At 54.3% G+C, this 23,633-nt stretch overlaps 1 protein-coding gene across 2 annotated transcripts in view; it reads right to left on the bottom strand.

The window, feature by feature from the left end:
* The window catches only part of CLPTM1 (CLPTM1 regulator of GABA type A receptor forward trafficking), a 28,579-nt gene that overhangs the window by 4,249 nt on the left and 697 nt on the right, over window positions 1–23,633 (bottom strand). For both annotated transcript variants that reach the window (XM_030873965.2, XM_030873966.2), the window contains exons 2-9: window positions 18,233–18,345; window positions 11,335–11,458; window positions 10,315–10,473; window positions 7,899–8,016; window positions 3,513–3,598; window positions 2,573–2,693; window positions 1,738–1,982; window positions 567–660 (exon numbers count right to left, since the gene is read on the bottom strand). In XM_030873965.2, coding sequence (XP_030729825.1) covers window positions 567–660; window positions 1,738–1,982; window positions 2,573–2,693; window positions 3,513–3,598; window positions 7,899–8,016; window positions 10,315–10,473; window positions 11,335–11,458; window positions 18,233–18,345 — 1,060 coding nt within the window. The remainder of the gene's footprint in view (window positions 1–566; window positions 661–1,737; window positions 1,983–2,572; window positions 2,694–3,512; window positions 3,599–7,898; window positions 8,017–10,314; window positions 10,474–11,334; window positions 11,459–18,232; window positions 18,346–23,633) is intronic.

Genomic DNA, 23,633 nt, shown 5'->3' on the forward strand with positions numbered 1-23,633 from the left:
CTCCGGGTCCTTGCTATGATAGTGGGGGTAACGACGCTTCCTCACGGGGCTGTGGCTGCAGGGCTCAATGCGCTCACTGGAGGGCGTTCCAACCGTGCCTGGCATGTGGCCGGTCCCCCTCAAACGCTGGCCATCACCACTGCTGGCCTTTGGAACCGCGGGGCCCTCTGGGACAGGGCTGTCACTTTCCCACTCAGGTGGGCCCTGTCCACTCAACCCGAGGGGTCTTCCCCAACAGGCGGCCTGCCGGGCAGGGCGGCAGAAGCAGCTCTGGGGCTTCCCTGCTCCCCGCCTTGGAGTTCCCCGGCCCTGCTTCCTGGCGGCTGTCCTGGCCTTTGCCAGAACGCCAGGCCCAGCCCCTCCCCCAGCGCCACACCCGGTAGATGGGAGTTTCTGGGCTGGGAGTTGGCGGCTGCTCACCAGGCCTCTGGAGTGGGGCTGACAGGCCCCAGGTAGGGGGAGGGCCCAAGAGGAAGAGGGAGGGAGCAGGCCCTATCCTCCCACCACACACCCCCTTGTCCCCAGTCCCCCACGGCCTCTCACGGGGCCCAGGGTCCCACCCTTACCGTTCTTGAAGGCCAGGAACTCAAAGACACTGTGGACAATGGACACGATGATGGTGAGCGCCAGCAGGTAGGGGTTGGTCTCTAGGAGGGCAACCTGGGGTGGGGGTGGGGGAGATGCTGTGAGCGCTGCCGTGCCCTCATCAGCCGACCCATCTCTCCTTGCTCTGGGCCCCGGAAGAACCTCCTGATATTCCCCAGACCTGACCCCAGGGCTTCCCAGCGGGGTGTGGTGCTGGCCGGGAGGAGAGCAGGTCAGAGATGGGTAGATGCGCACAGAGAGGTGGGCGAGGGATGCACGGAGAGGGAGGGAGAAAGATGGAGACAGAGGAGAGATGGGGAGACAGTGATGGGGGTAGGCAGAGAAATAACTGAGAGAGATGAAGGGACTGTCAGAGCCAGGGACAGAAACCCAACACCAAAGACAGCCCCGGGCAAGCACAGACCAGGTTCAACAAGACAGACACAGGCAGAGAAGAATATTCAAGGACACAGTGAGAGGGAGCAGACACATGGAGTCAGAGCCCAAAGTCAGGGAGGCACAACATGGGGCCGAAGAAGCAGGGAGGGGTAGATCCAGACCCTGAGGGCCAGGCCTTGCAAACAGAAAAGCCGTGACAAGGAGGACCATGGGGACTTCCCTGGTGGCGCAGTGGTTAAGAATCCGCCTGCCAATGCAGGGCACACGGGTTCGAGCCCTGGTCTGGGAAGATCCCACGTACCGCGGAGCAAATAAGCCCCTGAGCCACAGCTACTGAGCCTGCGCTCTAGAGCCCGTGAGCCACAACTAGTGAGCCTGTGCTCCGCAACAAGAGAAGCCACTACAATGAGAAGCCCGCGCACCGCAACAAAGAGTAGCGCCCACTCACTGCAACTAGAAAAAGCCCGTGAGCAGCAGTGAAGACCCAACGCAGCCAAAAATAAGTAAATAAATGTAAAAAAAAAAAAAAAAAAAAGGAGGACCGTGGAAGCCTCAGAGGCAGGACCCCCAGAGTCAGCCAGAGCCAGAGGGCCGAGTGCGTTTCCTGCCCACTGCAGGGAGGGCGGCTGGGAGGTTGTGAAACTGTGGGCAGGGGAGCATCCGCTCGCAGCCCCCACGCCATCGGCCTGGCCCACTTCCCCTTCCCCTCCTGCCGCCAGGAAGGGGCTGGGAGCCTCCCGCCACCCCCCCCACCTTCACCGAGTCCTGCTCCTCATCTGACTGCTCGTACAGCTCGTCGCCCAGGAAGTTCCAGGGCGACTTGGTGCTCTGGGCAGCGTAGAGCTGCCAGCGCCAGAGCGAGAGCGGGCAGAAGGAGACGCGGAGGGGCAGGCTGGCCAGACTCTCGTTGATGGGGTAGTAGTCCTTCTGCAGGTTCCAGTAGTCGTTGAAGTAGATGATGGGGTAGTAGTCACCGCTCACGGCATCAAACTTCACATCTGCAGGCACACGGGGCAGGGGTTACCGCTCAGCCTGGACCAGAGGCCACAGGCACCCACGGGGGTGGGGAGACCCCTCAGCCTCCGAGGACAAAGGTGTCAAATTCGGATGTTTGCAGGGATCCAGTGGGGCCCCTGGGACAGAGACTGGGGCACAGGGAACATTTCTGGGCTGTGCCAAGGAGTCAGGGAGAGGGCAGGCTAGGGAGGGCTGGGTAGGCCCTGGCTGAAGGGGACAGCTGCAGCTCAGCTCCAGACTGTGGCTGCCCCGAGGCTCTCCACTCGTCAGGCTTCAGTAAAAGAAGTCAGAAACCTGGGTTCCTAAGTGATGCTGCCCCAATTTCCAAGGCTGGCAACGGATGCACCTTTTCCGAAAAAAGCTCATGGCTAGATGAGACCAGTTTGGACACAAGGTGGTCAGGGCTGGGGTCACCAGGGGGTGTGGGAGGAAGAGAAAGGGGAGTGTCTAGAGGGGCAGGGCAGGAAGCTTGGGAGGGTGGAGACCTAGTCAGAGATCTCGGGCTGGGGGTGGGGCCAGGAGACAAGAAAATGGCCTGGTCAGGAGCCCAAGAGGGTGGCCGGGGGCTCACACTGGTCCAGGGGAGGAGGCACGCTGCCCTTCACCCACGGCGTGTGGTCGTCCACAATGTTGATGGTGATGTTGGGGTGCCAGTGGGAGATCACCTCCACAGGCCCGTAATCCTCAGCCCTCTGAGGGGAGACAGGGGGTGGTGGGTCTCAGAGGCACCTGCTCGCTTCCTCCTGAGGACTCCCGTGACAGTCGCGACAGCAGAAGAGCAACCACCACAGCGACCGCTGGCCGAGGGCTCACCCTGGCCAGTCCCCGCACCAGCCTCTAGACCCCGCTGCCCTGGCTGCCCCCAGCCACCTCACGGAGCAGAAAACCCAGGCCTGCCCATATGGATGGCACGGCGCACCAGGCTGCAAAGTACAGCCTCACGACCGCACAGTGTGGGACCTGCGTGCAGCCTCCGTACTCAGGGGCCGCCCTCCCGCCTGGAACCACCTCGTGGAGAGAGGAAGACTCTTGGTGCCACCGCGGGTTAACGTCCCCAGATTAACCGGGAGTATTCCTTCTAGAGCCAACGTTAGCAGGTACCTCATCTGTGCCGGGCCGAGCCCGGGCTCTGGGGTCCGGCTGCTTGGGTGTGAATCCCAGCCCTGCCACTTCCTGGCTGTGATACTTCGTGTAAGTCTCCTTGTGACGGGACTCACCCAACAGGGCTGGCGCGAGGCTTCCAGGTGGGTGCGTGTACGGCGCACAGAGCACCCGCCCTGCCACTGCTGGAGGTCAGCTGTAACCTCGCCGGCAACGCCCCCACTCCCTGAGAGCTAGCTCTACGTTCTAACCCAGTTTCCAGGGAGGGAAACTGAGGCTCAGAAAGGTGAAAGCCCCCGGCTGCCAGTGGCTCAGTGGTGGTGTCAGAAGACAACCCCCGTGGTCCGGCTGCTGGGCTGGGAACGGGCCGGACGGCACCCCCAGAACTCGACGGCTCTGCTCGTGTTTACCTTGATCATTTCTGGGTCAGCTTCCGTCTCTCCCGTCAACAGGTTCTTGGTTTTCTGAAACCGCCGGCGCTTGTATTTGTTGATCACTGAGGGCGAGGAGGCAGGGAAAGGGGGTGGATGTGAGACCTGCTGGCACTCGCAGGCCCCAGGCCCCAGGCCTCTGCCCACCCGGTTCCCGGCTCCCACTCTTCCACCCACCAACCGACGACGGCAACCAGAAAGCCTGCACTGCCTTCTCAAATCTCACCCCAGTCCCAGGTTCCCCATCTTTACAGTGACACCGGCATCTACCAAATTGCACCAGGAGTCTCCTCCTCCAGGATTTGCTGCATCTGTTCCATCAGCCCACCCCGGGTGAACGGCCCCTCCGACACATGCCTCAGATACGAGCACTGCCTCCCACCTCCAGAGCCCCACCCCAGGCCGGCCACGGCGCCCCCTCCTGGATGACCGCAGTCACCTCCTCACTGGCCTCCCAGTGGCCACTCTTGCCCCTAAGATCCAAGTAACTGATCGAGTCATCCCACTGCCTCAGAATCCTAGACAGCTCCCGCTGCCCCGGGCAGGGCCCCTGACGTGCTCACCACGGCCCCACCAACCTCAGCCCTCGCCACCTCTCATCCTTGCGCACCCCACTCCTTCCTCCTCAAATGCGCCGACCTTGGGCCTGCAGACGTGCTGCTGCGCCTCCCCGGCAGGGATCCAGCATGGCTGGGATCTTCCTGGTTGGCTCCTTCTCCCCCTTCCAGCCCCTGGTTAAATGTCCCTTCCGCCCACTCCACTGAGGGCGGCTCCTGGAGCCCGGGTGGGTTCCTCGCCATTTCTGTTTCCTTCACCACAGTTCATCACGACCCACTGGTTCACCTGCCCACTGGTTTACTTGTTTGCTGTCTGCCCCCTCAACCAGTCTGCAAACCCCAGGTGGGGCCGGGCCCGTTTTGGCCCTGCAGTATCCCCCCCCAGTGACGAACAGCAGCATTGATAAATATAAACAGGTGGGCCGAGACAGGGCCGGAGAAGGCCCAGAGCCGCCAACGTGAGAAATATTTTGGGGCTGTGAATCCCCGGGCAGGAGTGGACTTCACTTCCTCTTGCTGAGGCCAGGTCAGACACGGGCTCCCTGCCACGCTGCCCCAAACCCTGCCAAGACATGCCAGGACGACAGGGCTCGTGCTTGTTCATGCTCCATCTCCCCGCCTCCATCCGGGTCTGGGTAACTCTTCAGCTCCCCCTTATGCTGGGACAACACATGGCCTGTCCCTCCTGTGACTTCTCCATCCTGCCCCCAGGTGCTAGGGAGATGGGGAAATGGAAGAGGGAGCTGGCCAAGAGCGGGGGCCCTGGGGTCACATCCTGGCTCTGTCTCCCATGAACTGAGGGACGCTGGTGAGCTACATCACCTCCCCGGGCCTCAGTCCCCCCTCTGGAGAATGGGGATTAAAGCCTCGCCTCTTCTGGGCAGGACCACTGCGAAGTGGCTCTCTGCTCTACAGAGCCCAGCCGGCAGAGCACCCCTGCATGTCACACTGACGCACGCCACAGGGCCCAGATCCCTCCCACCCGCTCAGAACCAGGGGCTTCTGGAGTCTATGGATGAGCTCAAGTTCAAAACCACTTCTGGGAATTGACTCAGGGTTTCAGCCCGGGGGCCAGCTGCTCTTACGGTTTCCATGAATATCATCCCATCACTTCTATCACAATTAACGCATTTGAGACCTTGCTCCCACGTCAGGGGAAAGCAGTAAACACCCAAGGGTGGGCATCCTGGAGAATAAATTCCCCGGGGACATGCTCCGCTGCTGTCTTCCACACCCGTGAGAGGCTGTCCAGGGCAGGGAGGGACCGTGCCCGGCCAGCCCCAGAGGCGAGAGGCTCTGGCTCAGGTGGAGAACATTCTGCAACTTGGTGGCATCCAGATGGGGTTATGATATGAGATGGACCTGGCTTCCGTAGGGAGGAAGAAGCCCCCTTTTCTTGGAGTTAAACTATACCCTGAGCACTGACAATGTGGCTCGTTGAAACTGAAATGTGCTGTGAGTGCAAAACACACACTGGAATTTGAAACTTAGTGCAGGAAAAAGAAGAGTGAAAGTACCTCATTAATTTTTTTATACTGATTACATGTTGAAATGACAACACGTTGACCTCAATAAATTACTAACGTTCATTTCATGGCCTTTTTTTTTTTTTTTTTAACGTGGCCACTTAGAAAACTTACAATGCCTTCTGCGGCGGGCACTGTATCCCTCTGGGACAGTACTGTGCTAGGGTGCTGATCACTGGCCCTTTGGGGAAGGGAGGAGGGGGCTCTTCCGATCCCACACTCTTGCTCTATGCCCTGGAGTGGGCCGGTGGCCAGCTCCGTGTCCCTTCAAGCCCCTGCCCTAAGCGGGCCCAGGTGTGAGGCAAGCCTGGGGGATCCTGGTGGTTTCCCAGGTCCACAGGCTGCAGATTCTATTTTGCAGACCACACCAACATCTGTCACGCTGACCATGAACACGACCTCACCACACAGTGACACGGATCACATTCACCAGAGACAAAACCACAGAAGATGCTGGCATTGAGCGAGGCTGGTCGGTGTAACTGGGACGCAAGCGAGCGGCCGCCCACCTGGGTCACGTTCAAAGCAACCTCTGACGCGTCAGGCACATGTAACCCAGACTTTCGGGGACACCTCCGTGGGGATGGCCCCTGCAGGCCACACCCCTCAGCCTGCCTCTGCCCACATCTTCGCAGATGCACTCCACGGAAGCCAGCCAGCCAGCCAGCCGGGCGGAACGCCCTACAGAGCACAGTCCGCAGACGTACTTGCTTAGAACAGCGCTTAGCACACCTGGGGGACTTTTCCAAATCAGCTTTGGGTACTGAAATACAGTCACTAGAGTTTTGTTTCATCCAGTGTAGATGGTCACAAAAAAAATTCTCATCCTTTGGGTTATTTTTATACCAGAAGAGGTAGGAAAAGACCTAACCCATGCAAATTAAAGCACATCTGTCTCTGCGCCACACAAAACAGCCACAGGGATCTTAACCAAGTCCACAGGCGCAGCAGAATCAAAGTGAGGTGGAGCACGCAAAATTCACACGAAGGGAATGGGGGGCTTTTGGGAGGGGGGTGTGGGGGGCTGTCTGTTCTCTAGATCTGCTGAAACTGAAGTGCAGCGAGAGAGTCCCACAGCTGCCGATCAGGAGACAGTGGACTCAAGAACAAAAGACACGAAGGGCAGGCAAAAAAATGCCAACAATTATTAACCTCATAGAAAAGGAGATGTTGGACAGGAAAGGAAAAATAAACTACACACACTGTATGGTTCAGATGGGAAGAAGAGGCACAGACTCAAAACCATTTGAGTGCTGAATATGAATCTAATCAAATTATGTTCCTGAGTTGAGATTTCCTCTTCCAGAGAAGGAAGTCAAGAGATAATGTCAAATCTGAAAAACCAAGAAATTGCATTATCATCTTATTATTGGGAGCCTTGGAGATTAAGTAGCAGAAACAGCTAAAGCAGTTGCCTGTGGGGAGTGGAAACTGGGGGAACACAAGAGGGGGAGAGCAGGAGACACATGAGTGTCGCTGTCTGGTTAAGTTACTTGAATTTTAAACCATGTACTTATAACAAGAAATTAAAAAACATTTTTTTTAAAGAAGATGCCCTGGGCAGAGAGAATCTGTTTCAAAATGAGGTCGTGTCAGAAGTCCCAAATGGCCACAGTTCTGACCCAGGGCTTCTTGGGGTCACTGGCAGTCCTGCGGTTTGCTCACCCAATCAGGATTCTCAGGGGGGGCACCAGGAGGGTGGCCAGCGAGGTGAGAACGGGGCCTGTCCGGTGACGTGGCCCTCACCAGCTTGCCTCGTCAAGGGAGGCCCTACTCAGAGGTGTGCGTGCGGGGGCGGAGGCTCACAGCGCAGCCATGCAGGACACGTTCAAACCTGCAGCCTGGGAGCCTCGCACGGCCCCGCAGGAGCCCCCAGGGCGGTCACTGTGCAGCACCCATTCCAGGAGCGGCCGACACAGATGCAATCACAGAGAGCACGCCGGATGCAACTAATGGCAAAGGGCCTGCAGTCTCCCTCTGCTCGTTTAATCAGCCATCGTTCTCTCATGGGCCATTCTGGAGTGTCTGCTCTGCCAGGCCCGGTACTGTGCACACGCCGGCCTCGCCCTTCCTCTTCTCCGAAGTCCCTTTCTCTACCTGCTCTTTCTAAGCCGATTCCTCTCCTGCCTGCCCACGGGTGTCCAGAGGCATGCAGGGTACGTGGGGTTCGAGCCCGGCCACCAACCCCAGCCTCCCTGAGCACAGGGTTCTTGCCTGCCCTCGTGGACCTGGGAGTCCAGGCCTGCGGCACCACGGGGGCCCCAAGATGGAGAGGGACTTACTCCGAGACATGTGGACCGTGGCGAGCCGGCGATACAGCGCCTTCTGCCGGGGGTCTGGGTGGAAGCCGCTTTTGGTGAAGTAGACGTGGATATAGATGGAGCCGTTCTGCTGGACGCTCTGCAAGGCGGTCCGACGGGGACAAGGAACAGTGAAGCCCCTCACGACGCCCGCCCCCCACGGCTTCCTCATCCCCGTTACTGAGTGTTCAGGGTGGGCAGTGTAGTTAAGTGGTTAGGGGCCAGACACTGGAGTTAGGCTCAAATTCAAAACCAGGCTCTAGCCCACAATGGCTGTGTGGCCTCAGGCTTCGCCTCGCTGAGCCTCAGGGCCCACCTGCAGGACGCAGATCATCAGCACTGAGGGCACAGCAGGGCCGTAAAGATTATCTGAGAGCGCTGAGCACGGTTACTCAAGCACCGAATAGGAGCTCAACGAACGTCAGCAGCCTTAATTCATTAAACGGTAGAACAACGAAGGCCAGATACCACTCTGGCGCTTCAAATGGTAACTGCCCGATCCAGTGAGTCACGTCCGTATAACTCACGTAAACCTTGGGCACTGGGGCATGTTATTATCCCATTTTCCAGATGTGGTGACTGGGGCTCACACAGAGAGGCTACATGCAGCGAGCAAGTGGGTCCGAACCCAGTCTGTGGGCTCTCCCGTGGCCCTGCCTCTCACCGTCTGTGTCCTACCTCTCTGCCCGGGTCTTTCACCTACTATTCTCACCCCCCTGCCACACCCACCCAGATGAGGAAACTGAAGTGGGGTGGCCACCTGCCTGAGGCGCAGGGTGGGTGGCCGAGGCCGCACTGCAGCCTGTCTGACCTTCGTGGTAAGCTGGGATTCACCTGGCCACGCTGTGTCCTCACGTCCCTGCCTTTTAAATCCACCTCTGTGTCAACCATGTTTTTATATTTCATGCTGTTTTCACATCTGGCAGGGAAGAGACCGCCCCTCCCAGGTCTAGCTGATTCCTGGAAATAATAAACAACTCGCCTAACTTTGAATATAACTTTAAAATGCAAACCAACAAACCCAAGTCCACACCCCAGCCACCCCCTTAGGGACTGGCAAGCAGGTCAGTCCTAAGGTGTTTCCCCACCTGCCCTGCCTTTCCTGCGGAAACCTCGATAAAGGCTTCGGCCTAGGCCTCCCCATGCCCCTTCTGCTCCTGTCCAAACCTGGTGCTTCCCCACGTGGCCCTGCGTAGTGTGGTGGGCCCCCTCCTCTTGGGAAATGTAAGCAGTAAATTCTCCTTCCAATGGCCTTGGCCTGTGTGGCTGCTCAGTCGCCTCCATAAATTAAAAGTCAAGTACAACTTAGACACTCTCCCATCACAGAGCTGGGAAGGAGGGTTAGCAGCAAGTCCTTGGAAGCTTCTCTCACTGCCTGGCTTACTGCCCCTCCGTCTTCCTCGGATCTGGGGTTGGGGTCTGGGGGCTGGACGTGAAGTCTCAGCGGGAGCCACCTCTCAGCACGGGCTATCCTGTCTGCCTCAGAAAGAACGCATCCACCCACTGCTTCCAGCTACCCAAAGAGACCCAGACAGAGCCAGACAGAGCAGAGATGCTCCCTCCTCCCCAGGAGGCCGAGGAGAAGACTTGACGGGGAGAAAGGAATGAGAGAGCAGCCCCAAAGAGAGGCCAACATTCACAGGTTCATCAAACTCATCGATTATTCAGCAGCCACTGATTCTGCACCCAGTCCTCTGCTGGGCAGAGCTGGGGACAGAGCTGTGACCAAGATGGTCCCATGGGGAAAACAGATCCATATTCAGGTAGTGACAACCCCCCAGAGCCGGCACGGCTTGCGCTGGGGAGCCCAGAGAGGGTGCTGGCTGAGCGAGTGTCAGGGAGAGCTCCCTGGAGGAGGCAGGATTTGAACTGGGGCTGCCAGAGTCCAGAGCCAGATAGCCTGAGTTCAGTTCAGTTAACACTGGCTGTGTGACCTTGGGTGGGGCTTCTCTGTACCTCAGTTTCCTCATCAGTCAAATGGAAATAACAGTTCCCACCTCCTAGGGTTGCTGGGAGGTTCCCACCAGTCAGCCCAGCTGGTGCCCTGTGCGTAGGAAGCACTCAGTCAACATTAACTATTATTTTCAAACCAGGCTGGCTGGCCGGCCACCCCCAGGGATGACTCCTAATCTTTCACTGGTTTATACCACAGATTTACACAACCCTGAAAGCAGCTGGGAGGATCCTACGCCAATTCCAACCCCATCCAAGTGGAGAGGTGGGGAAGACAAGGCCCAGAGACCTCAGGGACCTGCCTGGGGTCACAAAGCATGTGAACTGAGAGCAGAGCCAGGCTTGGAACCTGGACTCCCGATTGCAGGACTGGGAGCTGGTTCAAGGAAATGCCCTTAGTGCTAGCCGAGCAGCCTCGGGGCCAGAAACCAGAAGCTGTCCCCACCTGTGGAATGTCGAGCTCAGCAAAGTGCTCGTAGCAGCCATCTGAGTTCTCGCCACTCGTCCAGTCGCCATACACAAGGTCATGCTGCTCCCAGAAGAGCGCTGATGTGGCATTAAAGTCTGTAAAGTGCTCGTGCTCTGAGATGTACACGTGCAGGTTCTGTTGGGAGGGGAAGTGGGGGGAGCTTCGTTAGGGCTGCTTATAGGACCCTCTGAAGGCTGACAGATGAGGAGCAGACGAAGAGCCGTGGCAGCAATGGCCCACTAATATGAACAATTTGCGGGTGGGGGGGGGGAGGTTAGTGGAGAGAAGGGCAGCAGCTAGCAGAATAAACTTTCTCTTTCCTCATACCCCCACCACGTCTGTCCTGGTCTGAGAGCAAAAAACAATTAAACAATGTCCAGCCTGCCAATTAGAATTTGGGGTTAGAAAGGATCCGGACCTCCCTGAATCATCTCCCCTCTCAGCCTCTCATGGGCTTCTTGGTCAGAGCGCCACAGGCTTATGGATAAAGCACAGTCAAGATGTGCAGGAGTGTCAGCCGGCTACTGAGAACCGAGGGGCCCTGGGGAGCTGGCCTCAGAACTCCCTCCTTTCCCAAGTCCCCGTGGCCATCCTTGTCCAGAGCCCAGAAGGCCCACTGATAAAGAACAGCCGAGTGGTGGTCGCCTTGCTGGCCAGAATTCCACGAAATCAGGCATCCCAGAGCTGCAGAGAACCGCAGAGGTGGGAGAAGCCGAGATTCCTGAGGTTAGAACACCTGTTGCAGGTGCTCCTGAACAAAGTCCTTCCACGCAGAAAGACCACCACCACAAACCCAAAAGAGTTACTTGCTCCTTGTAAGTGTCACCTGAGTGACTCAGATTTCATGGGCTGAAGACGCACCTGGAGTCTCTCAATCCTTGACCCGTTCACAGACCTGACAGTGACCAGGGATCGCGTCTGTCCCAGCAGCCCATGCCACTCCCCCACACCTTCCCCGCCTCCTCTCCCGGGTCTGGCCTCCCAGCCAGTGGTTACCATTAAAGTGTCTTTGGGGAACAGGTTGCGGCTGGCGACGCGTGGGGCTCCTCCGGGGCCTGCCTGGTCCTGAGGGGCCGGCCCGCGGCGGAACCAGCTGCTGATGGCCCAGATGATGAAGATCCTGAGGAGGCAAGCAGGGCAGGCGGTGAGTCTCCATGCCTTTTCTTTCCCACGTGGATCTGCTTGACCTTCTGACTCAGCACCTGCTGCGGCCTGACCCGGGGGCTGATCGAGTAGGGAGGGTCCCTGAGAAGGCAGTTGTAGGGCTGCTGAGAAGACAAGATGCCCCCAAAGGCCATGCCCGGGGATAGACCCCAGATGCCTGGCACTGACTCCCTGGAGTCTGGCGGCCACAGGGCTGCAGGGGCTTCGACCCTCGAAACCTCCGAACTAGGAAACCTAACGTCCCAGTCCCCTGGAATCCCAAAGTGTGAGAACCCTAGAACCTGGAATCCCAGCATTTTAGAGACACAGACATCAGGCAGAGCAACATTTCAGAACTTCAAATCAATTGAAAACTGCAGAAGCAAACAGTAAGTAATGGGTGAGTCCCTATTTTTAGTAACACTGGGCTAGGTTATTCAGACCAACTTTCCTGTTGGAAACAACTTGGAAAAGCTTGATAAAAATTAATATACTAAGAATATACTAACACCAGTTTTACATTTACAATTATATATGACGATATAGCAACATATTCTATGTGTTCTTCTATTTTCTTATATATTTTAATCAAGTTTATATATAAATATGTAAACATATATTCGTTTTTAAATTAATTAATTATTTAATTTAATTTATTTATTTTTGGCTGGGTTGGGTCTTCGTTGCTCTGCGTGGGCTTTCTCTAGTTGCAGCAAGCGGGGGCCACTCTTCATTGCAGTGTGTGGGTTTCTCATTGTGGTGGCTTCTCTTGTTGCAGAGCACGGGTTCTAGGTACCCGGGCTTCAGTAGTTGTGGCGCACGGGCTTAGCTGCTCCACGGCATGTGGGATCTTCCCAGACCAGGGCTCGAACCCCTGCACCGGCAGGTGGATCTTTAACCACTGCGCCACCAGGGAAGTCCTTCTTTACTTCTTGGGTTCCCATCTTCCTTTCAGTTTTTGCCTGGTAAGTCTGCGGTCTTGTCCATTCTTCAATGCTTTTAAGAGTAGATGTTTACAGGGCTCCCTGGTGGCGCAGTGGTTAAGACTCCACCTGCTGGGCTTCCCTGGTGGCGCAGTGGTTGGGAGTCCACCTGCCGATGCGGGGGACACGGGTTCGTGCCCCGGACTGGGGGGATCCCACATGCCGCAGAGCGGCTGGGCCCGTGAGCCACGGCCACTGAGCCTGTGCGTCCAGAGCCTGTGCTCCGTGGCAGGAGGGGTCACAGCAGTGAGACGCCCGCGTACCACAAAAAAAAAAAGAATCCACCTGCTAATGCAGGGGACACGGATTCGATCCCTGGTCCGGGAAGATCCCACATGCCGCGGAGCAACTAAGCCGGTGCGCCACAACTACTGAGCCTGCACTCTACAGCCCACGAGCCACAACTACTAAGCCCTCGTGCCACAACTACTGAAGCCCATGTGCCTAGAGCCCATGCTCTGCAACAAGAGAAGCCACCACAACGAGAAGCCTGCGCACCACAACGAAGAGTAGCCCCTGTTCGCTGCAACTACAGAAAGCCCGCGCGCAGCAACAAAGACCCAACGCAGTCCAAAAAGTTAATTAATTTGAAAAAAAAAAAAGTAAACAGCAACGTGATTCAGTTATATATACACATATTTATATATATATAATTGATAATATATGATATAATGTGTATATATATTCTTTTTCAGATTATTTTCAATTATATGTTATTATGAGATATTGAATATAGTTTTCCTTCTTTTTGGAAGCTTCTTTTTGGTGTTTGAGGACACCTGCTAGGTGTTTTGATGGGTGAACAAAAACGCCAGCCCAGGGCCCACACAGGGTAACCAGAGACCTACTCTATGAGAAGCTAAGACTCCACAGGGCTCCCTGCCAAGGACACGGGGAAGCAGGTGTGGCCTAGCCCTCCTCAGAGTCGCACGCCAGGTGGGCACAGCCAGAGCCTTGAACCTGGTACCAAGGAGAGCCCGAATGACAATGCTCCAGGCAGCCAGCAGAGGCAAAGCAAGTCCTCTCTGTAGGAAAACAGGTTCATCCTAGGCCTGGAATGATTCCTATAAATAATTTTCCAAGTATGATGATCAACACACAGCCACAGATAAGCCAGGCGCACAAGGAAACAAGACACTATGAGTGAGAAGCAGCAGAAACCAAAACCAGTCTACCTAATGGCACTGTGGTAACCTAAATGGGAGGGAAATCCAAAGGGGAGGGGATAGCTGTACGTGTACGGCTGATTCATTCTGGTGTGCAGTGGAAGCTAACACAACACTGTAAACAACCATTTTCCAATAAAAATTTAAAAAAAGACAGAAAAGAAAAGAACCCAAAATTTGAGATGCTCAGAAGCACTGGAGGTTTCAGAATGTTATAAAACCCTCAAAATGTATATTGAGAGAGAGCTTCAGAAGTATCCACTCTGAATAACATGATAGAAAGAAATCAAAATAGAAACAAAATGACAGTTAAAACAAATATACTCAGAGTCATTTTCTCAATTTACAAAACTGAATAGACATAATACACAGTCTTTGTGTTGTAAATGAAGTAGAGATATTTACAGGATACACTGTTTAAAGAGAAAAGCAAGATGAAGGAAAGTGTACAGAGTAGCCATCCATTTTTGTATAATATACTATGTGAAAACGAAAACAAAAACAAAAACCTGGGCTGGGGGAAAGAGGAGTGGGAGTTAGTATTTAATGGGGACAGTTTCAGTTGAGGAAGATGAAAAAGTTCTGGAGATGGATGGCAGTGATGGCTGCACAATAACGTGGATGTACTTAATGCCACAGAATTATACACTTAAAAATGGTTAAAAGGGTAGATTTTGTTATACATATTTTGCCACAATAAAAAAAAAAAACCCAACAATTTGTAATGCACCTTTACGTCAACATAAAAGTAGAGAAAGGTATAAAATACACATCAGACTTTAAAATGGATTCCCTTGGTTTGGGGGAATAGGGAAGGCCTAGGGGTAAGCAAAAAAACCCAAAATGCCTCAAAACACAATACTGTCTTAAAAAAAACTCTGCACAATGAAAACAGCATGCACGTGAATCAACATGGGAAAGGACCGCCACCAATACAGGAATGATGAATAATGGTTACTTTCAGGTGATTTTTGATTTTCTTCTTTATGCTTTTCTTTTTGAATTTTTTAATGAACAAAATAAAAGCCCCACAATGAAACTGTAGCAGACTGCTAGTTGTTTCCCAATATTCATCTTTCCCTTTTCCCTCAGAAAGAAGACTCCTAAATTTTAACTGGACCCCTTGGCTACCTGGAATAAAGACTACAAAATCCAGCCTTACAGCCAGGTGTGGACACATGGTGAAGTTCTGGCCAATAAAATGTAAAAACAGTGTGTTTACTGGACTTTGGGGAAGTGTCTTCAATAGAAAGAGCATCCCTCCTTTATTTCTTCTTCCCTCCTGGAATGTGGACGTGATGGTCTTATCCTCAGCAACTGTATTAGGCCATGAGGATAAAGGGCAAAACCTAGCAATGGTGGAACAAAGGGCAGGAAGCAATCTGGGATGCAGAAGCCCACAGAATCCTGGTCTGCCTAGGCCCAGGATAGTACATGAGAGACAGGGAAACGTCTATCGTGTTAATTCGGGTCTCTCAGATACATGCAGCTCTATAATTATTAGATGAGACAAGTACTTATTGATTGCTGGTGTGAAAAGCAATACAGTTGACCCTTGAACAACAAAGGTTTGAAGTGCGTGGGACCACTTATACGAATCTTTTTCAACAGTAAATACTACAGTACTACACGATCCATGGATGGTTGAATCCGTGGATGTGGAAACACAGATATGGAGGAATCGCTAGTACAGAGGGCCAACTGTAAGTGATACGTGGATACACAGGGTCGGCCCCCCCCATCCCCATGTTGTTCAAGGATCAACTGTATAGCAGAGAGGTTAAGTGCTCAGCCTCTAAGTTGCAATATCTGGACCTGAGGCCCAGCTCTCCTACTTCCCGACTGGGTGACCTTAGGCAAGACTCTTAACCTCTCTAGGCCTCCATTTCCTCAACAGTTAAAATAGGGATAACAGGGCTTCCCTGGTGCCACAGTGGTTAAGAATCCGCCTGCCAATGCAGGGCACACGGGTTCAAGCCCTGGTCCGGGAAGATCCCACATGCCGCAGAGCAACTAAGCCCGTGTGCCATAACTACTGAGCCTGCGCTCTAGAGTCCGTGAGTCACAACTACTGAGCCCATGTGCCACAACTACTGAAGCCCGTGCGCCTGGAGCCTGCACTCCACAACAAGAGAAGCCACCGCCATGAGAAGCCCACGCACCACAACGAAGAGTAGTGCCTGCTCGCCGCAACTAGAGAAAGCCACGCACAGCAACAAAGAACCAAAGCAGCCAAAAATAAATGAAAAAAAAAAAAAGGGATAACAACACTTCTTACCTCGTAGGCTTGTCTACAAGCATTAAATGCATTGATATGTACACACACACGATATAATACATCATCTAGAATGGAGCCTGGTACATACAGTAAGTGTTTTAGAAGTGTTAGCTATTATTGTTATTTTCATCATAGGAAAAAGGCATACCAAAAACTTCAGAATGGAAAAACACTACAAGAGAATTCTAGCGTGAGTGGGTGCCTCTCTGCTGAGCCCCAAACCTCGCCAAAGGGCAGCATCAGGCGCAGGGACTTGCCTCTGCCTGGACAAGCCATGGAGCCCTGGGGTCTGGGGTCTCAGGGGCCATGGTCCAGCTGAGCTATCTGCTGCCTCCCACCACCCCAGAAGGTCCCTGATGCGCACGGCTGGGGAAGGTCTGGAACTGGCCATTCCTGGGGACCCCTCCATTTCCAAGGGAGGCTCCCATTTTAGTAAATATGCCAAGGAAGAGTGTGAGCAAAGACACCCACAGGCAGCTGTGCCCCGGCTTAGCGTGTGGCCTGCAGGGGGCCCACGCACTCCGGGCTCCTGGGTCTCCAGGAGCAGACTGGACTGGACTTTCTGTAGGATTCCAGATCCCCAGTTCCCTGAAGAACATCTGCTCACCGTGGGCCCTCCATCCCCGCATCCCAGACCAGGAAGCCCCGCCCTAGGACACCAGGGCTGGCCCTCACCTAATGCTCATATCCTCCCTCCCACCCCAAGTAGGCATTCTACATTCACGGGGAAATTTTAAGTGTATGAAAAGACATACGACAACTCTCCCTCCCACCCCGCCCTCCACTCCAGGTAACCACTGGTTTAGTTGGAGGAAGTGCTGAAAACCACGGGCTCTACCCTCTACTCTCAAAACAGGCCATTCTCACGCAATCTGCTTGATGCTTCAGGAGCTCACAGGCCCCTGAAAACAAACCCTGAATCCCATCTACGAACTCCAGATGGAGACGGTCTTCCAGCACCCACCGGGGCGGATTCTTGGTGGCGCCTGGCCCTAAGGAAGGAAATTAGCCTGCACTGTGGCTGTATTCAAAACGTCTATCTGAAGGAAGCTCCCTTATGTACTGATGTGGAAAGATTTCTAACATATAGTGTTAATGAGAAAAAAGATCAAGGTGTAGAACTGTGTAACATAGGCTGCCTCTCATGCAACAATGAAGGGAAGGATAAAAGTAATCTTTATTCCTAGCTGCTTGAAGCATGAAAAGAAGAAACTGATATATAAGAAAATCCTAAGTCCTTATTGGACACGGAGGCGGGGGGAGGGGAGGGAGTGGCACGGTGAAGAGAAAGGAGGGGCTCCACGGATGAAGAAACCCAGTCCCAGATAGATCCCCCTGCGCCCTCCCAGCAGCTCCCCAGGGCCTCACTCAGAGGCCAGGCTTCCAGAAGGCAGGCCCTGTGCTCACGGTACCTGGGAACGGTCACACGCATCCGCGTGTAAAAGGATCTGCACCAGCCACTCTCAAAGGCACAGCCTGTATGACTTCACTTACAGGAGGGACCCAGAGCAGTCAAATTCACAGAAATGGAAGGGAGAATGGCGGTGGCCGGGGGCCGGGGGTAGGAGGGAGAATCGAGGAGTTAGTGTTTAACGGGTACAGAGTTTCAGTTTGGGGAAGATGAAGAAGTTCTGGAGATAGATGGTCTGATGGTTGCACAACAATGTCAGTATACTTAATGCCACTGAGTGGTGCACGTAAAGATAGTTAAAATGCTAAATTTTATGTAATGCAGATGTTGTGGCTGAATTGTGTCCCGCCCCACTCCAAATTCATGTGTTGCACTTCTAACCCTCAGTATCTCAGTGACTGCATGTGCAGATAGGGCCTTTAAAGAGGTAACTAAGGCTAAGTGAGGTCATTACTTAGGGTGGGCCCTAATCCAGTATGACTGCTGCCCATATAGGAAGGGGCGATTAGGACACAGACAACACAGAAGAAAGACCATGTGAAGACAGGAAGACGGCCAGCTACAAGCCAAGGAGAGAGGCCTCAGAGGAAACCAGACACCCTGACACCTTAATCTCAGACTTCCAGCCCCCAGAATTATGAGAAAGTAAAAAGGTCTCCAGCAGTACAGTAATGATGGTAATCCTCAGTGATTCTTTCCTTTCCTCTTTTTAAAACAAATTTGTTTGTTTGTTTGGCTGTGCCACATGGCTTGCGGGATCTTAGTTCCCCGACTAGGGATCGAACCCGTGCCCCCTGCAGTTGAAGCACGGAGTCCTAACCACTGGACTGCCAGAGAATTCCCTTCCTTCCTCTTTATGCTTTTCTTACTTGAACTTTTTTCAATGAACAGAACCAAAGCTACATCTGCTCACCTGAACAGCACGCCTTTGATGACCTGCCAGGCATTGGGTGCTGGCTGGGGTGGTGGGTTCTGGGGCTGGGTCTCCGCCGGCGGGTCCCTCCCGATGCTGCCATTGCTAGTCACCTGCAGGGACAGAGGCCAGGGTGAGGAGGGAGGATGCATCCTGAGGCGCCAAGGCTGTTGTAGGCACCACCATGTGCCGAGGCCCAGTAAGGGTTGACCACAGGGAGGGCGCCTGGCCCATCCTGGGGGTCAGGGAGGGGTCCTGGAGGAGGAGACATCAGAGCTGAGCCCTAAATCATAACCAGTTGGCTGGTGCAGAGGAGGCAATGAGGGAAGCAGCAGGTGCAGACAAGAAGGTGAGAGAGATAGTCTGACTCCGAGGATGGGCCAATGCACCCTGGGGCTGGAGCCCAGGATGCAAGGAGATGGCTACTGGGGACACCGTAGAAGGGGTTAGGCGGCAGGTGTCAGATTCTGCAAGGCTTGGGTTTATCTGAAAGGTCCTTCCATGGGCAAACAATTCTTGACGCCTCCTCTGTGGCCAGCCCTGTGGGGGGCCCATCCCTCCAGGGGCTCTGGATCTAGCAGGTGAGACAGACACAGAAAAACACAATCAGATTGTGAGCCACACAGAGGTGTGTGAGATGTACACAGCACAGACCACCCCGTGAGGCCAGAACTAGGAACACCGCCATTTGGCAGCCGAGCAAACGGGGGCTCAGGGAGCCTAAGCCACTTGTCTGGGTCACTCAGGAAGGATGATGGCAGCACGATGACAGGAGTGTGGGCAGGCCAGGGAGTCAGGCAGGACTTCCCAAAGAAACAATCTTCATTCAGAAACAGAAGCTCAGAAGTGACAACTCCCGCCAGTTGTCCCCTCACCCTCCAGCTTTTAAGAGACAGGACCAGGGCTTCCCTGGTGGCGCAGTGGTTGAGAGTCCGCCTGCCGATGCAGGAGACACGGGTTCGTGCCCTGATCCGGGAAGATCCCACATGCCGCGGAACGACTGGGCCCGTGAGCCATGGCCGCTGAGCCTGCGCGTCTGGAGCCTGTGCTCCACAACGGGAGAGGCCACAACGGTGAGAGGCCGGCGTACCGCCAAAAAAAAAAGAGAGACAGGACTCAGGACTGTCATGATGGCTGTTAGGTGGGAGCATTGCCCAGCCCAGGGCTGGCAGAGAGCAGGGGCTCAATAAACACCCGGGGAATCAACAAATGCTCTCTGAAGGGCTTGCCCTGAACACTCAGGCCACCAATCCACCCATTCCTGGGCCTCCCCAGTCCCCCGACTCCTGCCTCAAGCCCGCTCCTCTGCAACATCTTCTGTCGGCTTCAAATGCCCTCAAGAGTAGGGACAGAGGCTCCCAAAGCCAGATGAGGCTGCCACGAAGCTGAGGCCAGCATCTGTTAAAGGCGTCACTTGTCACTTCCTGTCCCCTTCACCAGCAAGAGCTCTTCCCTTTCGTCTCCCAAGTGCAGAAGAGCACTGCGGTAAAAGGTGGGGCTCTGGGGTCTGACAGACCTGGGCTGTGGACCGGTCCCATGGTCCCTGGCTGTGAGAGCTTGGGTGTGTCACTTCCCTCTCTGGCTCTTCAGCTCTCTGACCCAAGGGCCAGGCTGTGATCATACCAGTACGTTTAGGGTAGAACAGATTTCCTCTGTGTGTCGATAAAAGTAACTCCCGAGTACCTACTGTGCGCCAGGCCCGTGCTGGGCAGCAGGGTCAGTGGTAGCCACACAGCTCTGGGGTCTCTGCCCTCCCAGAGCTCAGGGTCTAGAGGGAAAGGTGCCGGCAGAACAGTAAACAGGATAATTAACAAAGGTAAACAGGAAAGTGTTCCAGGGGAAACAAGCAGAGGGGGTGACCGGGTGGTTAGGGAGGCCTCCCGAGGAGCTGTCTTTGACATTTGGGTGAAGGGTGTCTAAGGGAGAGAAGAGGTGTGGGCAAAGGTTTGGCCGAGGTCGAATAGGCACAGGGCCCCCTTGTTCAGGGCTGGCCTCGCTCATGGGAGCACTGGGTGGGGGGGGCAAGCAAGGGTTTGCAGCAGGTCTGAGCTGATTCTGGATCAAGAAAAGGAAGCTTGAGGCCGGGCGAGGATTTGAACCCACGTCTGGCTGGCTCCCAGGTCTGTTCTCTTACCTGCAATGGTGGACAAGCTGGCTGGAAACCCTCCCAGGGAAATGCAAAGGAAAGCCAGATGCAAAGGTGCCACTTCACTAGGATGCCCGTAATCAAAAAGATGGACAATCACAAGTGCTGGCGAGGACGTGGAGAAACTGAAAGAGCTGTACACTGCTGGCGGGAGAAGTGGAGCTGCTGCTTTGAAAAATACGCAGCTACTTAAAAAGCTAAGTGTGCCCCTGCCATCCGAACCAGCAATCCCACTCCGAGGTCTCTGCCTCCGAGAAACGAGAACTCGGCGTCCACACAAAAGCTTATACGCAAATGTTCATAGCAGTGTTACTTGTAAAGCCAGAAACAACCCAAAAGTCTTTCGATGAATGACCGGTGATGGATCTGCACAATGGAATACTACTGAGCAATAAAAAGGGACACTGCTGGGGGCAGAGAAAGCGCAAAAGGGAACAAGGGAGTGTTTTGCAGGGATGGGAGTGTTCTCAGACCACACGGTGGTGGTGACTGTACTGCACAACTGCATAAATGTGCTGAAAGCCACTGAACTCTACACTGACAACAGGTGAATGTTACGGCATCTAAGTTACACTTCAATAAAAAGGTAACTCTCCTGTGGCTCCACTTCCCTCAGAGTACAGGCAAAGTTGTCACCATGGCCTCTGAGGCCTGGCATGATCCTCTGTGCCCATCTGCTCTCACCCCTCTCCCCTCAGTCACCAGTTCCAGCCACATCAGCCTCCCTGCTGCTCCCTCATCACACCTGTTCCACCTCAGGGCCTTTGCACTGGCTGTTCTCTTTACCTGAAAGGCTTTCCCCCACCATATGTGTGACTCCCTCCCTCATCTCCTTTAGGTCTTTGTTCAAATGTCACCTCCTCAGAAAGCCCTTCCCAGACCACTGTATTTAAATGGCAACCTCCTCCCCACCCCTCTCTTCCTATGCTCCTCCCCACCTTTAGTTCTGCCCATGGCACTTAGCACCATCCGAACTGCTGTATACTTTTCTTATTTACCTTGTTCACTGTCCCTGTCCCCAACCCCACCCCACTCCCAGCCCTCAACAAATACATGGGCTCCAAGAGGGCAGGGCCTCTGTTTTGTTCATAGCCATAGCATCAGCATGGGGACTAGCATGTAGTGGGGACTCAACCCACGTTAGCTGAAGCAATGATTACCAGAGCTGTGGGCCTGGTGTCTGAGTCCCTGCCTGAAGGAGGAGCAGGCTGGCTGGGGCAGCAGATTGCTGAGGGTCTGCGCATGAGCCAGGAGAGGGCAGCGGTGGCTGCGGACACTGCAGTGACTAAGAAGTAGTTCCTGCTCTTGCACCCATGAGCCCACTCTCACACACAATCCCCAGAACACCCACTAAGGGGCCCAGGAAGCAGCTGAGGCCACGAGACTGGGCCGGGGCTGGGAGGAAGTCAGGGCATCCTCCCTGACTGCCTGGATCCACCATGGGAATTCCACCTCAGCCCAGCCTCTGCCTCAAGACCCATTCATTCCACTAACGCTGAGGGCTTGCTCTGTGCCTGGTCCTGAGCTGGGAAGCGCTGGGCACACAGTGGTGACCAAGACAGTTCCTGCTCTACCCTCCAGGGGCTCCCAGTCCACTGGAGGAGACAGACAGTGACAACCCAGAGTGGGCAGGGCTGGGACAGAGGAGCCCAGGGACTGTCGGAGCCCTGGCCCAGTCTGAGAGGGTCAGAGAGGCTTCCTAGGGGAGAGAACACCTGAGATGCACAGGACTAATAAGGATCAGGCAAGTAAAGAGAAACATGTGCAAAGGCTACGAGGTGCAGAGAGAGCGCAAGGCACACTCCTGGAAATAAAAGAGCTTCACGGTGGCTGACGCTCCTCTTGTCCAGTGACTCAAGCAGGGAAAATTCTGCCCCCCAGAGGACATTTAGCAACATCTGGAGACATTTTTAGTTGTCACAACTGGGGAAGGAGATGTGTGTGCTACTGATATCTAGCGTGGCCAGCGGTGCTGCTAAACATCCTACAATGCACAAGGCGGCCCCCTACCATGAAGAATTATCCACCCCCAAATGTCAATAGTGCTGAGGCTGAGAAATCCTAGCCCAGTCTGAGGAAAAAGGGCAGATCATGCAAAGCCTTGATCTACCAAAGAATTTGTACTTAATCCTGAAAGCAAAGGAGTAAGTCTTGAAAGATTTTCAGCAGAAGTGGGACAAGAGGAGATCTTGTGGGGGAGGGGTCCTCTGTAAGCTCAGGGCAATCGGGGCACCCTGAGCCCTAGTCTCTCCGATCACCCCCCACCCAATAATCAACAGAAACGCAGAGGGGGAAAAGACCTTCTTTCAGCGAGACTGGGAAGCCCCTAAAGATTGAGACGAACATTTCCTAGGGCTGCCCCCAGGGCCAGGCCCTGGCTGAAGATGCTGAAAAGATCCAGACCAGGGATGCTGGCTCTGTCACACAAATCTCACACTAGTGTCCTGCCCAGGTGATATTATTTGCTCCTCCTCTGGGCTCCCTCAGTTTCTAACACAGACTTTTTGTCACCATCCTTGTCATCCAGGATTATAATTCTTTGTTTACACACCAGTCTTCTCTCTCACTCCACTGATGAAGGGACATGGCTGGAGCTATCTTCATGGCCCATCACAGGGCTGGCCCTCCTATCCAATCCCTCCATTTACCACTGGAGAAATGAAGGGGAAAAGGAACTTTCCAAGGTCACAGAGTGTCAGCTTCAGTTTCGTTTTCCCCTCCCAACCTGCACTCTTCTCCCCTGTGCTGCCTCCCACGTGTCAGTGACATCCCAGTGGGTGGGTCGACAGCACCTCCCTGTCACTCCATCGATTCCCTAAGCGTCTGAAGGGTGGCTGCCTGAACTAGTATGTTCTGCAGCCTCAGTTTAGTTCAAGTGGCAATGGGTCAGAAGTCATCAGCACCAGGACTTATTCCGGCACAGGACTAGTTTATGCTGAAAATAAACCCATCTCAGTCCCGACCACCTTGCTTCAGCAATGGCTGGTAAGTTCTACAGGGAATGGATCCCAGAGCTAACCTGGGTGACCTTCTGTAGGCGCCTCTGTCTGTTCCTTGGATTCCTGACTATAAAATGGGTCTGTCAGCCTCCACAGCGCGTGCCCTTATCCACGATGATTACCTGACTTCCCCAGAGTTAGAAAACTCCCAATCAATCAATCATTGCCCACACCTAGAGCACCCCGTGAACGTCAGCCCATTCTAGGAACTGTCCTGCAGCCTGGAATCACGGAGTCGAGAACCCAGGGCGCTTGG

The sequence above is a fragment of the Globicephala melas genome, chromosome 19, assembly GCF_963455315.2.
Source record: "Globicephala melas chromosome 19, mGloMel1.2, whole genome shotgun sequence".
Taxonomy (NCBI): Eukaryota; Metazoa; Chordata; class Mammalia; order Artiodactyla; family Delphinidae; genus Globicephala; species Globicephala melas.